General features: G+C 39.8%; 1 protein-coding gene across 1 annotated transcript in view; it reads left to right on the plus strand.

The window, feature by feature from the left end:
• PTPRQ (protein tyrosine phosphatase receptor type Q) overlaps nt 1-18,756 on the plus strand; it is an 855,789-nt gene that overhangs the window by 695,807 nt on the left and 141,226 nt on the right. Inside the window, exon 50 of the mRNA XM_075342420.1 lies at nt 14,718-14,940. Coding sequence (XP_075198535.1) covers nt 14,718-14,940 — 223 coding nt within the window. The remainder of the gene's footprint in view (nt 1-14,717; nt 14,941-18,756) is intronic.

The following is an 18,756-nucleotide window of genomic DNA, read 5'->3' on the forward strand; positions in this document are numbered from 1 at the left end:
TCTTGCAACCATATTTGTACTAATGATTTTTGTCAATAAAATGTATATATTTGCTTCAATGTTGGTTTGCGCAATTTTTCTATATGATCCCCGTATTCATTAGCATGTTAGAACTACCACAGGGACGTACTAACATGCTAATGGGGGCGACTAGCAAGGGAAGCAACGCCCTTGGGGCTACTGCCCTCATTCATTAGCATACGATATAAGATCTTTAGAAATACTTTTTCTAAAGATCCCTTTATCTATGCTAGTGTATACAGGGGCGGTTAAGCAGGGATTAGCAATATACACCCAGAACTGCTTGTGGTTCTGGGTGCATATTGTACCTGACAGGTTCCCTTTAAATGATGCTCTGTTTATGGCATATAGACAGTATATGCCATGAATGTCTGGATTTCTGGGGAACCCACTTATTTGAGAATGAAAGCCTCTGCTCAACTGTTTGGCAGGCCAAAAAAGAGGAGATAAAAATCTGCCATTGCTCTCGTCCCAAGGTAAACAAGGGGTATGTTGAAGCCCAATATCTTTGATGCACTTTTGCCCCAATATTTACCAAATTTGGAAAGGCTGGACAACATTTAGCTAATGGGTGATTCACTGGTAAAATTCAAGAGAGGCCTGGATGCCTTTCTGGAAAAATATAATAGTACAGGTTATTAATAGAGATGGGCAAACTCACAGATGTTCTGATTCAGTGGGTCCATCTGGATTCTGGACTTAAAAAAGAAAAAATGCAGGACTGGACTTGACAGGAACTTAACACCTGATGCTGAACCCCATACAAGTCTAAGGGACTGAACTTAAGTATTATTGTATGGTGTAATTGACACGCCCAGCCCCAGGGCCTTAGGCGATACTCAAAACCAGGAGGGAATTCTGCCTTCTTTGCTCCCTGATCCTCTGTGGCCCCCTTCCAGCAGATTTGTGTGCTGCTAGTAGCCCAAAGATGCGTACAGCCACCCTGGCCTCCGGTGTTACTAAAAAGTCCTGAAGTCTCTTCCTTGCCTAGGGACCGGGACCCCATTTGCGACCAAATCCTCCACTGGGAGATGTTACTTGTGGAACAAGGCTTTAGGGGAGTCTGACACCCCTCTCCTAATTCTCTAGAATTCTCTCTTCAACATCACCAGGGTTGAGGAAGACCCCCAAGGTCTGGACCCCTAGACGGTATACTCCCTGCTCCTGACTCACTCTGTCAATGGTCAACTGTCAACTTTTAAGCTTAGCTCCACCCATTTTACCTCAGACAGCTCACCCATCAAGCTCTACCCCCTGGCTGGTTCTAGAGACAGTGCACGGGGCTTAAATGCCATAACCAGACTACTGGTCGCTAAGCAGTAATGGGACCTGCCCCGGCCCTGATCTAATGTGTGAGTTAACAGTTGAGTGTCTGCAGGTTTTTGGTACGTGAACCAGTAGATTACCTCTTTCTTACCCAGGATGGGGCACCACAACTCTGGCTGAGGTGCAGTACCTCTGTGGCGACGGTAGCCTCAGGGGCGCCACATAAGTAAGGGTTAGCGGGCAACAAAAGAAAGCAAAACAGGGATTAAAGCAGGACAAATATACTTACCGAGTTTCCATGTGACTGTCACACTACTTCCGGGTCCGCTCATTAAAGGTTATGAACATTTACTTCCCCTGCCCACCCTATTTGTCAGTGTCTTGATTGGTTGCATTCAAATTGCTGGCGTGCCAGCATCTGTGATTCATTGTCCTCACAGTAGCTGTCTGGGTCCCCGAAGTGGAGAGGAAAAATAAATATATTAATGACGTGCAGTCCCCCATATTTTGATACTCAGCGCAGGTAAAGCAGACAGATGGAGACTGCAGCCCACAGCGGTGTGCATCATCTTGGCTGTATATCAAAATATAAGTGACTCCAGGCATTTTTTTTTATTATTTAAATAAATAATTTTCAAAAACAGCGTGCAGTCCCCCCCAATTTTCATATCCAGCCAAGATAAAGCAGACAGCTTGGGACTTGTATTCTAGGCTGTGGTGGTACATGGTTAATAGGCCCTTCCCAGCCTAAAGATATCAGAATATAAGAATTGGCAAATCTATTAGATACCCCAATCCTGGCACTTACCCGGCTCTTCCCGATTGCCCTAGTGCAGTGGCAATCAGAGAAATAGAAGGGGTTAATGACAGCTGTAATTTGTGAAAAAAATCACAGCTGTCCTCAAGCCTGAGATTAGTAATGAGGAGGGGTCTATGAGACCCCCATTACTAATTGTGTAAGTAAAAATAACTAGATGCAAAATACTGAGAAAAATCCTTTATTTATAAAAACACCTTCTTTCTACAATTAACCCCCAAAACACCCCTGCAGGTTAGTCTTAATCTACAAACACAATGTTCCACGATGATCACAGCTCTGCTACATTCTGAGGTCATAGAGCATGGTCACATTAGAAAACATGATTGAGCACTGTATCAGGGACACACGGACAGAGCTGCAGCTGTGAGAGCGGTGACGTACCCCAGCAGTGAGATCATTGAACTCAAATCCAGTAATCCGGCATTCAGTTCAATGGTCCTGGATTATTGTCAATAATCCGGTAATCCTGCAGCATTGAACTCATGTGTGCATAATCCGAGATTTAGTTCAATGAGCTAACCTGTGGTGAGTTCACCTGAGGTCACATTCCGGTAATTCGAGATTGAGTTCAATGAGTTCACCTGAGGTCAAAGCTTGGGTTTCAATGGGAAGTACGTCATAATAGGAGTTTATTATAGACCACCGGGTCAAACAGAGGATATGGATGAGATTTTTTTCCACATCAAATGTTCACATTCTCAAAAAAAACATGAAATAGTGATCATTGGAAATTTCAACAACCCAGACATTCATTGGGAAACCCTCACAAGTAAGAGTAAAGGCTCCATCCAATTTTTATCCTCCCTTGCAGACAACTTAATCTCCCAGTTGGTAGAAGAAAATACAAGGGAAACAGCCATCTTGGACCTAGTATTAATGTAACTAGTAATTTTGCAATCCTTGAATTTGGGTCTCCTGGAGGGTGAATACCTGAAAAGACACAATCTTAAACTCTTGACTTTAGCAGAGCAGACTTCAAGGGCCTAAAGGGAAGGGTTGGTAGAATTCAATGGCACCTAATTCTTAAGCACAAAACTGCATACAAAGGATGGGAAATCTGTAAGGAAATCCTTAATGCACAAGAACTAACAATACGTAAAAGGAAAAAAGGAAGCTGGCTGCTGTGGAGTCGTCTTATAAGCAATGTCTATGCTGAAACTTGTAATTGGCTACTGTGATCAAATGAGTAGAAGAGCACATAATTCGATTTTTCTCTGATAACACTCTTCAAATATTCTCACTGCTACCAAAATTTCTATTTTTCGGTTGCCTCACATCCTTGAAAAATGCAATAAAACAGATCAAAACGCATGTACTCCAAAATTTGATCAATTTACATCAGGTCGGTGTACAAAACAGAAAGAGCTTTTACAGAAGTTAAGTTACAGAAAAATAAAAAAGTTACGAGACTCAAACCAATTTTTTTTTCATCATTTTTTTGTTTTTTTTGCACCACTTCAATAAAAACAACTATACAAATTTAATTTTGCTTGCAATTGTACTGACCTGGAAAATCATATTGCCAGGTTAATTTTATCGTTTTTATTTTTTTTGCCATTTATCAAACTTGGAATTTCGTTCATATTTTTCAGTACATCGTATGGTAAAATGAAGAATTGTCTTACAAAAAAAAATGCTCATATGGCTATGTAGACATAAAATAAAAAAAGTTATGCATCTTGGAAAAGCAGAGGGGAAAACAAAAGTGCAATAAGTAAAGTAGCAATTGCATTAAAGGTTATTGCCATCCAATCTGAGAGCACTATAATATAGATACAGAAAACCCTATCCCAGCAGTGATGTGTCGCTTTTTTTTGCTATAATTTTGATAATCTCTGGCTAATAAACGTGATTTTATCAGTAGAGGAGTAGAAAACCTGCTGCAAAGTACTTTGCCATATTTGTAACCCTGCCCCACCACTGATTGGCAGATGATTGACAATCAGTGGTGTGGGTGTGCTTATAGAGCTCATCATTTGGAGAACTGCTAGATCTGCAATAGAGAAAACAGTAATTTTTTTTCAAAACTACAGCAAGAAAGTAACACATTGCTGGGAATCAGGGTCTCTACACCTACATCATGTTGTTCTCAGATAAGGTAGCAAAAATCAACTGACAAATTCCCTTTTATTGGATGAATCATAGAAATTAGTTGCTACACTTTTGTCTAATAATATTACAGACTGAGTTGTGATTTAGGTTGTGGCTGTGTTACACCTTCAACTAATACTGGAGTCTTCTTATGGGGTAGAGCATCTTATGGGTCCTCTTAGACACCAAGACTAAGGCTGCTTTCACACATCTGTTTTTTGCCATCCGGCACAATCAGCAAAACAACTGATGCAATGGATCCGGCATAAAAATGGATCCCTTGCATCAGTTTTTTCCATGCGTTCCTTCCATTTTTTGACGGATCCGTTGTGCTACTGAGCATGCGCAGTTCAAAAAACGGATCCGTCGTTGGATTCTGTCATATGCCGGATGATGACGGATCCGGCGCCCATAGGCTTTCATTGTAACTCACGCCAGAGACAAAAAAAGCTGCAAGTATCTTTCCACCCGGCCGCCGGATCATCTATTTATGCCGAATCCGGCAAAAGCCGAATGCAACGCAAGGCCATGTGGCACAATCCGGTGCTAATATAAGTCTATGGGGGAAAGAACGGATTCGGCGGCAATAAAAGCCGGATCCGTTCTTTCCAGTTGTTACCGGATTCTGCCGCACGGCAAAAAACGGATGTGTGAAAGCAGCCTTAAGCGTGCACTCACCTGATGGCAGGACTGTGATAAATTTCCCATTAATCTGACAGACATGTTAGTAGGATAAAAGCACTGCTCTCATTTTGATGATCGGCCATATAGTAAGGGATGACATTTTTTTTCCATGAGATGTTACAGAGCATCAAGCATAGTATTCATTTACTCAGTATATGTGGACATATCATGTACCAGTGCTTGTGCTAGTACATGCCACAATCCCCGAGCAATTAAGAAACAGGCATAAAATTGCTAATCTCTATAAACTTAAACTTAACCTTTGCACCACTGCTGGGGTATACAGGTCATGGCTTTGAGACAAATTGTAATTGAGAAGCTAAGTCTCTGGAGATGCTTTTTTTTTCCAAAATGACTATAAACTGAAGAGACAAAGGACATACCTCAAACATTTGAGGTTTATGTGCTATTTCGCATAATAATTAAATTTCTCCTTGATTTGTTGTCATTAAAAAGTTCACATTTTATATAAAATGTGTATCTTTTATATAACCAGTATATTTCATTGTATGTTTCCAATAAATAGTGTGAACATTTTCAGAAGTAATTTTAACCACACGTTTATGGCCAAGATGTTTTCTATTCAATATTTCATATACATTTAATTCTTTGGTATTATATGTACTCTTTATAGCATACTGGTTGTTTTAATCTTTTTTTCATAAATCAATAATAACAAGCTTTGTAATATATTTTCTCAGAGAAACTCACTTCTTTCTCCTCCTGAACTAATCATGAATTCTCAAAACTCTTCAATGAATACAGAATTTCCTATTTCTGAGATAGGAGGTGGCTATTGGTACTCATAAAGTTCTATGTAAAACTGTAATTTCAGAAGAACTTGCTGCATAATGTCTGTGTCTGCCTCTCGATCCTCCTTCCTCTCCATAAAATCTTAAAGGGAACCTGTCACCGGAAGCCTATAATACTTACCTAACGGTCGGTGCGGAGCTGTCTAGTCAGATGCATGTCTCCGTTCTCTGGGTCCCGCGCCTCCTCTTTCGGCCATCTTTGTCCTCCTTCTGAAGCTAGTGTAGATGACGTAGAACGCGTAGGTAAGTATTATAAACTTTGGTGACAGGTTCCCTTTAAAACCACCAAATGCCATCTCTTATCTCAGTAATGGGAAAATCTGTCTTGACTGTTCATAGAATTTACTCATGAATTGAGAGTGACAGATCAGACCAGGAAGAGAAAGAAGCAGAATTCCCTGATATTAGAAAGTTTCTTATTTTCATGCGTACTATTGATTTATGTAAAAAGCAAAAATAAAACGATGGGTACTGTGTAAAGAGGCTATACAATTTGGAAAATCTAATTTCATACCCTAATATGTAATCTTGAGCTAATAGAAAGCTCTCTGTTGAGGAATGATAGCTCAGAGGTGCATCTCATGTGTTCTGTACTGCATTACATAGGCAGTCCAGAGGCAGACATTTGTAATTGTGTAATGCTTAATATCTCCTGTGATGGGACTTCACGGAAATTTAACAGATTTCCCACATATTAGTGTGATTTACTTTCTACTTTACCCAGAAAAATTGCTATAACTTCTAAAAGAGACAGTCAACTGTACTGAAATTTTGACTGTACATACTTTAGTTCATGAGAAGTGAGCGTGCACTGACCCTTAGCGACGAGAAGCATCAGCGAGACCACCGCCAAGTGGTCTTGCTGACTTGTCCCACCACTAGTCATCTCCACTACTAGATAGATTTCCTTTACACCTTTCTGCTTTTTGGTAGTTTATGTGTGGTGCTTGCATTTCACTACTGACAAATTCCTTCTTCATATGTTAATAATTTACAGTACAGTTTGGAGGATTATGATTTCATTGTGAAAACTTATTGGAAAACTTAGTCATTAAAGAGGAATTCCCATCTCCAAGATTCTATATCAACATGTAATTGATGTAATAATAATAATAATAATATATATATATATATAGCTATGTTTTTACCTCATGTGCAGGACATTGCAGCTTAGGTATCCATAGTTACATCCACTCATATAGTGACAGTTAGTTGCTATGGCCATAACCCTAGATAACTTAGCTGCAATGTCCTGCAATTGAGGTAAGCAACATCTACACCAACAACTAATTAGAAAAACTATACTATACTACATTTCTGATAGGAGGTATTTTCTAATATTATCACTATTACACTTATTACATGTTGGGATATGTTCTTGGACATTGGAATACCCCTTTAACCCTTTTAAGACTAAAGATATACTAGTACGTCCTTGGACATGTTGGGATAATCACCGTCGGCTGCTGCGGTGAGCCGGCGGTGATCCTTGCACATGTCTACTGATTTGAACGGCAGACATTTGGGGATAACAGGAGCGGATGGGTCCACGATCCACCCACACCTGCTTGCCAGTAAGATCACGCTGTCAAAATGTGGCAGCACAATTTAAATGGCCTTGGAGAAAATTGCGCCGTTCTCTGCCACCAGAGGCGATCACGGGGAGCCGATGGTTGCCATGGTAGCGACGGGTCATGTGATGACTCCTGTCGCTATCATGACGTATTTCCTGTGTGAGCCAACAAAGTCCCGGCTCTAACAGGAACGCAGCATTTTTGTTGATCAGAGCTATGCAGCTCTGATCAACAGAAATGAATAAGTGATCAAACTATTCAGTGACTAGTAAAATAAATAAAAAAATGTACAAAAAAAAGGTTTTTTAAAATATGAAAAAATAAAAAAACCCTAAAAGTTCAAATCATCCCCATTCGCCCCATTAAAATTAAACCGTTAAAAAAAAATAAAAGTATACACATATTTGGTATTGCCACATTCACAAATGTCCAATATATCAAAATATAAAATCAATTAATCTGATCTGTACTCGGCATGGCGAGAAAAAAATTCCAAACACCAAAATTACATTTTTTGGCTGCCTCAGAAAATGTTTAAAATTGAATAAGAGGCGATCAAAACGTAGCAGCCACAGTATAATGGAATAATTACATACATCATCTCAAGACGCAAAAAATATTCAGTCACTGAGCCCCAGATCCTGAAAAATGAGAATGCTACGGATTTCAGAAAATGGCGCAAAAAGCGCAATTCTTTTTTTGGACAAACTTTAGAATTTTTTTTAACCCCTTAGATAAAAGTAAAAGTATACATGTTTGGTATTGACAAACTCTTTCCAACCTGAGGCATAACACTATCACATCTGATTTACCATATAGTAAATAAAATATCCCAAAAACAATCGTGCAATTACACTTTTGTCCAATTTCTCCGCACTTGGAATTTTTTTCCCATTTTCCAGGACACAATATCGTAAAACTAATGGTTTCATTCAAAAGTACAACTTGTCCTACAAAACAGAAGCCCTAATATGGTAGTATTGATGGAAAAATAAAAATGTTACTGCTCTCCGAAAAAGGGGAACAAGAAAAACAAAAATGAAAAACGGAAAATTGCCCCGGGGGGAAGGGGTTAAAGAGGTCCCAAAGTGAGTTTCTATAGAAGTTTGCAGGTCAAAATCCATCCTCTAATGTGCATTCTGAATATGATGAGTAAGCAGGAAGGTACAGGAACATTACTGGATAGGCATGATGGAGGATGTCTTAAAAAGTCTGAGGAAATAATTCAAGATGTGAAACAGTGACTTCTGGCACATTACAGGCACTGGTAGGGAACGTACGTGAGATATTCAGGCTATGACCACAGATGTCCTGCGGAATACAATCATCAATGTGGAACAAGGCGTGAAGGCGTGCTTTCATGCGAATGGGGGCCATTTTCAATACCTGCTGCTTTAAAACATCAGTTTCTCAAGAACCAATGTGTGTTCAGTCCAAATTTCAGTACTATAGATGGTCTTTTTTAGAAGGTACAGCAATTTTGTGGGGGTTAAAGTAGCGAGTGAATCACCCTGTAGCTAGTCGCTGGGCTTCCAGCAGAAAGAGACTTTATGATCCCAGTATTGTCAAGAGTTACTTCTATCAAATGAGGATTGTCCAAAGTGGAGAACCCCTTTAATATAAACTCTACCTTTATTCAACATTGGCTATGCTATGTATTCAGCAAATGTAAATTGACACCAACAACAAATATGTTACTGTATAGTAATTAAAGTGCACCAGAGTGGAGTGTTGTGAATGGGACATGAATGAAACTGATCTCATCAAAGGGGTGTGGAGACACGGAGGTCAGTGGGTGCTCTCGTCCGCTGGCCTGGCTGCCTTTAGAAAGACAGCATGGCCCAGGGCTCATCCCAACTGAACGCCTGACCTCCTTAACCATGGGCGGAACACTACTCAGACAACACAGGGTTAGAGAATCACAATATTAAGACTTTATTGGATCCCCAAACAATTAACGGCACATAGCACATAACCAGCAAAACCACAAAATATAATCGGCAACAATTTCTCACCCTTCCGCTGGCTCACCAGGGATTTAGAATGTCCGTGCCTCAGAGCTTCCAGGGCTACTTACTCCAATCCAGCAGCACCCCGCTTTCGGCGGGCACCCACCGAGAATGGAATAACGCCAGATTTAGGAAGCTGGCTGAGGTCTGCAAAGTCTGCAGTCAGGTGACTGGATTGTCCCAATCTGGGTTTCTTCCTTAGGTAGTCTCTGGTATGATGATATGATATAATCCTGGCAGCCAGAGTAGAAATCCCTAGACTGCGGTTATGGTCTCCAATCGGAATCAAAGTCCCTAGATTGAAGCCATGTAGCCAAGTGATCCTCTAGTCGGAGCCAAAGTCCCTAGACTGAGTCCACAAGGCATCCTGGTTCTGATCCCCTAGCCAGCTCCTAAGAGCTTAGACTGAATCATGCAACATCCATCAACCCTGGTGACTCTAAGAAGTCCCCTTTTATAGCCAGAGCCTTCCCTTAGGATATACTGTGCCCTTATTGGATTGGTTATACAAGGTTGCTTCTCTTATTGGATGAATTTCAAGCTGCATAGATAATTTTCATTTAAATGATGTGGACATAAAGACTGAGGATATTTACAATTTGCAATCCACAGACTAGACAATTGCCAATGAGGTAATTTACATTAGATTAGCAATACGCAACTACATTACAATGAACGCTCAGAAGCGTCTGGCAGAAACAATAGTTTAGCAAGCATGAGTTAACACACAGAAGAACAATACGTCTGGCTAATGTAAGAAATTTAACCCACGACACACATTGAAAAAGTCTATGTCGTCACAAGGGGATCTATGGGAGTAGAAAAAATTATTAGCTAAAGGAAATTTCATTATAAATAAATTCCTAAATATATTTAATTAGAAAATTAGAATCACTATGTCTAGAGAAGCAATCAGTATAGAATTAAAATGGCTGTCACCTTACACTGACAGAAATCTGTCCTAGATTGTTAGGAGCATGTGTAGTAGGAAACTACACTAGTGTGACCTGGTGACACATATTGTTATTCAGAAAGACCGGACACAGATGTCTGAGCGGCTTCTTCTTACCCCAGCACCTCTGGTAGCTCCAGCAGTATTAGTGGAGCAAATCTTCCTACAAATGAATGAGGACGGAGCTTCCTACTGCACATGCTCACAGAGACTTGTCCTTACATTCTCTCAGTGAAACAAAGTAGTGGCCATTTTAAGTCTAGAGTGACTACCTCCTTAGACAAAAACAATTGTGAATTGGTAATTAAATGTATTTAGGAATTTACTTATAATGACCTTTCCTTTAGTTATTTATTTTTTTTATTTTCCTAGAGATCCACTTTAACACTTTGGCACCCTACAGAAATAGGTTCCTGAATAAATGCATATCTATATTTATTATTATTATTAATAATAATAATAATAATAATGTCAAACAGTATTCTGCTTGCTTCTTGATCATTTCTATGTTTAAAAAGCAATTCAGCTTAAAAATTAGTAAGAACATAAAACAAATATGGTATATTATTAATATATTACAACATATTATTATTATTTTATTATTATTATTATTATTATTATTATTATTATTATTATTGTTGTTGTTATTATTATTATTATATGCTAAATTTCTGACCATGCAGTCAATTTCTGGGAAGAAGAATTTTATTATTTACTGTCTTGACCTATCCTTAGAAAAGACAATGATTTTGTGATTAGTAGTTTTACAATCCCAAGGGCTCTTAACCATCATAAGAAGTATGAGGTCTAGGTGCTGTACAGATGTACAGATGTTTTCCTGTGTCTACAAATTTATTAAAGGGGTTGTTCAGGATTGGGATGAAAGCCTACAGACACTGTGACTGTGAAATGATGATTCCTTACAGTGGCCTCATTGCATGCTGTCAGGATTCTTACCTGCGAGAGCAGATGGTCACTTAACCATAAGTATACAATTTCCCTGGTTCTGGCCATATTACGACTAGTCATGCTAGGCCTCACTCAATTCATTTATTTTGAGTGTGGCTGAGCACATCTAGTCAACACGTGATCGCATGATTGCTAATCGCATACTTGTGGTCATGTGATTGCCCACTGTCTCGAGCAACACCAAAAAATTCTTATCGTGTGTGGTGTACATACTCTTAAGGCCGCTTTACATGCTGCGATATCGGTACCGATATCGCTAGCGTGGGTACCCGCCCCCATCTGTTGTGCGACACGGGCAAATCGCTGCCCGTGCCACACAACATCGCCCAGACCCGTCACACTACTTACCTGCCCTGCGACGTCGCTGTGACCGGCGAACTGCCTCCTTTCTAAGGGGGCGGTTCGTTCAGCGTCACAGTGACGTTACAGCTGCATCACTGAACCGCCGCCCAATAGAAGCGGAGGGGCGGAGGTGAGCGGGACGTAACATCCCGCCCACCTCCTTCCTTCCGTATAGCGGCCGGGAGGCAGGTAAGGAGAGGTTCCTCGTTCCTGCGGTGTCACACGGAGCGATGTGTGCTGCTGCAGGAACGAGGAACAACCTCGTTACTGCTGCAGTAACGATTTTCGAAAATGGACCCCCATGTCACCGATGAGCGATTTTGCACGTTTTTGCAACGATGCAAAATCGCTCATAGGTGTCACACGCAACGGCATCGCTAATGCGGCCGGATGTGCGTCACCAATTCTGTGACCCCAACGAGTTTGCATTAGCGATGTCGTAGCGTGTAAAGCCCCCTTAAGGATTCAGATGTCTGCAGTTATATAGACTGACTCCATATTTTCATCCTAAGTCTGTTAAACTCCATCATTTGCTTTTATCTTAAAGTCACTAGTTAGACTCTGCTCATGTTTTTTTGATCAAAATCATCACAATAATTCACACAATTCTTAAATTTTGTACAAAGCCACAAATTGTTTTTTTTTCTGCCTTTAACTGGTTTTGCAATTAATTAGCTGGAAAAGTTGCAGGTTTTGCAAAATGTCGCAAAAACTGAGCCAAAATAACGGACTTACAGAACATTACTCCAGGTGGGGAATGGAGTAGAGTTGTGCAAAATTGTGCCGTTTAGAAAAAAAGTCTCCCTTCATGAATGTGTTTAATGACATCGGGGAAAACCACACTGACTTAAATTAATCGCAAAAAAAAACTTGTTAAAATGCAATAGTGAATTGTGTCATAAAGCTACATAATATACCCTGTATAAATAGCATTATAGAATCCACAGCACAAAATATTACTGCAGATGTTGTGGAGACATTGTAGATTGTCTGCACATTTCTTCCTTCCACTGCACCGCAAAGGGTTATATCCATGGTGACATCCACAGCATAAATTTACATGCTGATTTGAAATCCTCGGTGCTCGTCAATTTACATTTGAATTGTCATTCACAACGCTAGTACTGTAATATGCAGAGGATTTTCTGCACACAGCGTAAAATCCACCGTGTACATTCTGTGGGAACACAACCTAAAAGACATACAGCAAGCAACAAGGCCCTGATTGTTCACACACTGTATTCAATAATGGCCGTGAATATTAACATCTACTTGATGTCTAAATGCCCTTAGGTTTTTATTTTTCTGAAATTATCTTGTCCTTGTACATTAAGAAAACCCATATCTTAAAGCTGGCCATAGTTTGTAAGACATCTGTGTCTATTGCTGACTGCCCCATAAACATAAATGCTTGACAGATGATTTTTTATGTTTTCCCTGCTAAACAAAAGGATTGGGCAATTGAAACTTAACTATCTGCTCCTTATATTCCACGGCATAATCTTTTCATGCAGTTAAGAGACAACATCCTATAAATTAACTGGTCAGCCGCATAATCTTTTGGTGATCAGTTAAGAGACATCCCCCTCCAAATTAATTGGTCAGCCAATCCCACTGAAATGAGCAGGCTTGACTGACTTATCTAATGTGCATAGGTGCCTTTAGTTTTAAACTTCATGTAGGCTAATTTTCAAGACCAAAACCGCACTGCTGCAATGGTTGACTAAACTTGCTTTACTTGAATTATTTTGCCTTGTTCTTGTGCATGTGCTGACAACCTGAAGATAGCCGCATGTGCAGAATTTCGTTGGAGAAAGCACTAGCTGAAGTGAAAATAGTGCTATCAATTAGAGATGGATGAGCACTAAAATGCTTGGGTGCTCGTTACTCGAGTCAAGCAGGTCAAACGCTGTGAAAGGGCTCAACTCAAATAACGAGTATAATGGAAGTCACTGATTGGGCAGTTCGACTCTCCACTCACACAAACAGAGCATTTCCAGGGGAGGGATGGAGGGCTTTTTTGGACACACTACATCCAAAAACGCCTTTTTTTTTACTCCTGAGAGAGCCATTCAAACACTGCAAATGGCTTGCAGTGGGGTACTGGCTCCCATCATTCAGTAAAGGGAGCCGGCTCTTTGTGTTCTTGTTTCACGGACGACACATCCGAGCATCTGCGATTCTCAGCCGAGCACTGCGAGGACCTGGGCACCCTGATGCTTGATCAAGTATTGAGCAGTGCGAGCATGCTCGCGCATCAATGCAACGAGAAGCAGGGATAACCAGCAAACTGTTGGAGGGGGTATTCTGGACTGCACTGCCCTGCTCACATTACTACGTGTACATTACTTAAATATTGATCTAAAGAAGGATTTCTTTCAAAGTATCACACAGCGGTTTTAACCTTAGTGCAAGGTCTTAGGCTTCGTGTTTACAAACAGGGTTCATTCTGTTTTCGACGCAGCGTGTTTTCACTGCTTCCAAAACGCAGTGTCGTACAGTACAAGCACAGTGGATATGATTTATAGAAATCCGATGCTCACAGTATGAACTGACCTGAGCTGTGGCTCTCTGAGGGAGAACACAGCGAGAGACCTCAGCAGGCCGAGCTCATATGGTGGCCTAGAGCAGCTGCGGTCTCTTGCGGAGTAGACTCATGGCCCCACAGGTCAGGATCCGCCACGTCCAGGACGCAGAGAGTCCGGATCTTGTGCACATATCCTTAGGAATCAGGGAACTATACAATGTACAGTAAAAAAAAACTTGACCAAACAAGTAAATTGCATTGCCACTGCAAATATTTTTGAGAGAAAAGTAACTTATGAAGGTGGGAAAACAAGAAAATGAATACCAATATCATGCATAGTATTGAAACAGTACATAAAAATATTATACAAATGTAAACTCTTTGTTATAACTTTTCTTATGTATTTTGTTTCTATAATACTGGATATAATATAACAGTTTTATCATTTGGCATTTGGCCCATAAAAGAGCACAAGGACCACCAAAGTGGTTTTCTCACTTAGGATACAAAGCTCTAAAGTGTTTTAGCACGTGTCAAATGTGTCCCAGTGTTAGAAACCTAGTTCTCTAAGATATTTGACTATATTCTCTTGGTACGTTGGGTTATTTATTTAATGAATTCATCTCGCATTCCTGTGCTATGCATTGCAGCTCAACACGATGGAAATATCACCAAGTGGCACGAAGCTTATTTCCAAAAACCAAGACCATATTTTACAAATGAAGGTTTTCCAAATCCATCATGTCCAGATGGAACAAACCGCTTCTTCAGCAAACAGGAAGTGTATGTCATTGGAGCTGACAATACTTGTATGCTACAAGACAATAAAGAGAAATTCTGCAATGGACCCCTGAAGCCAAGAAAACAGTACTTGTAAGTTTATCAGAAAAATAGTATTTTTTTTTCTTTCAAAGCTGCTTTTTAAATAGTTTCATAACACGTATGGCAGCAGAGCTTCTCTTTCTGATTCTCTTATTGATCCCGCAAATCGCGCGGCTCAGTTTTCAGCTTCTTCAACATATATTTACACTTTGTAATCCATTTCTTGTAAGGTCTGTGCTACAGAAACATCAATATGAGTTTAACTAGGATTGCTTTCTAATAAAATATTTTTTGTTATCATTACTATTTGAAGAGCTGAGTATCTGTATATCTTATCTGTAGTATAGATATATCAAAAAGTCTTTTTGATATATTTGTAGTGCATTTCTGTCTGATTGAGCACTCTGCCCTTTAACCAGGTGGTGTCCATCCTCCTTTATAGCTGGATCCTAGCAGCCCAGACATGTAGGCTTTTAACCCAAGTAGAGGCATTTAAGTTAGGGAGCCGGCATATAGAGATATACCTTGCCGCTGGTTACCGAACTCACATGCATTGGCCAGTACATAAGCTAAGTATCTCATTTTTCAAATATTCCTATAACAGTAATCTAATACCAGAGTTCACTTATTCATTGTTGGCATTTTAGAGTGCAGCTGTATGTATTTTGTAGTTATCTGTAGGATAAGTCATCAATATCATATTGGTGTGGTCTGCAATTTGGCACCCCCACCAATTAGATGCTCACATCTCCGGCAGCAACCAGATTTAAACAATACATCAAGTAGAAGATCACTCTTCTGTCACACTGCTTAGTGGCTGTTCCTGAGTACTGCAGACCAGCTACATTCAAATAATAGGATCAAATCTGCAATAGCCATTAAACAGTGTGACAGAGTGATGGCGTTTCACTTTGTCACACTGTACGTACCTTCTCTGTAGCAGCTGCTAGCAGCTGACTGGTGGCGTGTCTGAAAAGGGATAGGTCATGAATATCTATGTAGCAGAAAACCCCTTTAAATACAATCACTTATAGAACAAGGTTAAGGTCCATTTGCACTGCAAGATTATTGTGAACCAGTGTTTGTATCAGAGGCATAACTATAATTGGTGCAAGGGTTTCAATCACACCTGATCCCTGGAGACTATGGGATAAAAAAGTTTTTTTGGCCTTTGTGAAAAGACCATTATTAAAGATCTGTGATAATTGGGGACTCTCTTAAAAATTTTGCATTAGGGTCCACAAGATTCAATGTACTCCACTGGTTTTCTAGGAAGGCTCATTTCACAATAATAGTGCAGTCTAAACAGGCTGAAATGCCAAATGAAGAAGCAAAATGCTCATTCCTCAGGTGAAATTAGATTTTGACTTGTACAAAAATTATCGTTCTTGGCAGCGCATCGTCTTCGAGAACCAGGAACTGAGCAGCTGAGAAGAATGGCAGGCTATGTGTGCTGCACAATCTGTTACAGCTCATATAGTGCGCTTCTGAAGCCTGGTTATCCTGTCAAACAGACTATTAGACGAACCCTGACTGGCAAACATATTGCCAGTCAACATCATCCAGTGTAAAACGACTTAGCTGTTAGTGTAGTGTACAGTCCCTGACAGAAGTTCTGTCGCTTATCCATGTTATGTAAATTAAAGCTGATAAACTGACTTTAAATTCATCCATTTGTTTCATAAATTACTCTTTTAAAAGCTGAAACCTTCCCAAATTTGGTTTAGTTTATGAAAATAAAGTTGTGGCAAAGCTGAAATATTTATCATTTAATGAACACAGAAAGGTCAAATTTTGGCAACACAAACGTTTTGTCGCCCTGTCATATAATGCAACCAATCCTAGTTTACATCCTCACCTGTGCTCACTAAATGATCGGTTAATTAGTGGGTGTGTATAAAAAGAAACCTAACACACCAGACCTTCAGTTGAACTGTAACGTGACCTCTGACAACATGCCAAAAATCCACCCTGCAACCAAAGCCTTGATTATCAAGAGGCTGAAGAACAGATCCACTGCAGAGGTGGCTGGCACCTTTAATGTGTCTCAGCGTCAAGTACAAAGAATTAAAAAAAGATTTGAAGAGACTGGAGATGTTTTTGTCAAGCCCAGGTTTGGCAGACCCCACAAGACAACTGCTCAGGAGGAAAGTTTGTTGGTTAGAAAATCCAAAGCCAACCCCTCTTCCACCGTGGCAGAACTACAACAGGCCTTGTCACCTCAAGTCCCTGTGTCAACTAGAACAGTTTGTAGGATTCTGTTTCGAAATGGCCTCCATGGTCCACCAATCTGTGCTCAGAAACCAGCACTAAATAAAAGACAATTAAAAAATTGTGTGGAATTTGCCAAGTCCCACAGCCTGCTAAACAGATGAACGATGGAAAAGTGGCAGAAGGTGGATTTCTCTGATGAATCTTCAGTTGAATTTCACCACAGCCGCCGCAAATACTGCAGGAGACCTTCTGGAGCCCGTATGGATCCAGAAAACAGTTATGTTTGGTGGTGGAAAGATCATGGTCTGGGGTTACATTCAGTATGGGGGTGTGCGAAACATTTGAAAGGTGGAAGGAAATATCAATAGCCTAAAATATTAAGAAATATTAGCTACCTCTTACATTCCCAATCATAAAAGGGGTCAAATTTTGAAGCAGGATGGTACTCCATCTCATACATCCATCTCTACAACAAAGTTCCTCCTGGCAAAGAAGATCAAGGTGCTCAAGGACTGGCCAGCCCAGTCACCAGATATGAATATCATTGAGCATGTGTCGGGTAGGATGAAAGAGGAAGCTTGGAAGACAAAACCAAAGAATCTAGATGAACTATGGGAGGCATGTAAGAATGCATTCTTTGCTATTCCTGATGACTGCATCAATAAATTGTATGACTCATTGTTGAACCGCATGGATACAGTCGTTCAAGCTCATGGAAGTCACACAAAATACACTAGGAAAAATGCAAAGCTTTTAGAATCTTGGGACAAATGGGACAGATACCAAAAGCTAACTAAAATCTCTTGACAAATTTGCTCATCCAAAGATAACACATTAGCTCAGAAACTGAATAGACAGTTAAGCAAAACAAACACATTGTTCATGCACACCTCTGAAAACAAAACCTTTTCATACTTTCATATATATAAATCCTAGTAACCAGACACCTTTATAGAAATAGGTGGGAATCTCACCTTTTTCCCCTTCCCCTACCCCCTCTACATTCCCAACCCTGTGTCCTCTCTTTACTTTATACCAACCTCACATCCCCATCTCTCCCTCTTTCCTTTCCTTTTCTTTTTCCTTTCATCTGAAAAATACATGTGTATGCTTTTTTGTTGTTGCTATTTCATTTCTGTAATATTAAGAAACATCTTAACCCCTTAAGGACGAAGCCAGTTTTGTACTTAATGCCCAGGCCATTTTTTGCAATTTTGACCAGTGTCCCTTTATAAGGCTATAACTCTTGAACGCTTCAATTGATCCCGGTGATTCTGAGATTGTTTTTTCGTGACATATTGGGCTTCATGTTAGAGGTAAATTTAGGATGATATTTTTTTTTTTTTTTTGTGAAAAAATATGAAATTTGACAAAAAAAATTAAAATTTTGCAATTTTCAAACTTTTAATTTTTATGCCCATAAACCAGAGAGTTATGTCACACAAAATAGTTAATAAACAACATTTCCCACATGTCTACTTTACATCATCACAATTTTTGAAACAAAATTTTTTGGGGTTAGGAAGTTATAAGGGGTCAAAGTTCATCAGCAATTTCCCATTTTTTCAAGAAAATTTACAAAACCATTTTTTTAGGGACCACATCACATTTGAAGTGACTTTGAGAGTCCTAGGTGACAGAAAATACCCAAAA

Source organism: Anomaloglossus baeobatrachus, chromosome 4, assembly GCF_048569485.1.
Source record: "Anomaloglossus baeobatrachus isolate aAnoBae1 chromosome 4, aAnoBae1.hap1, whole genome shotgun sequence".
NCBI lineage: Eukaryota > Metazoa > Chordata > Amphibia > Anura > Aromobatidae > Anomaloglossus > Anomaloglossus baeobatrachus.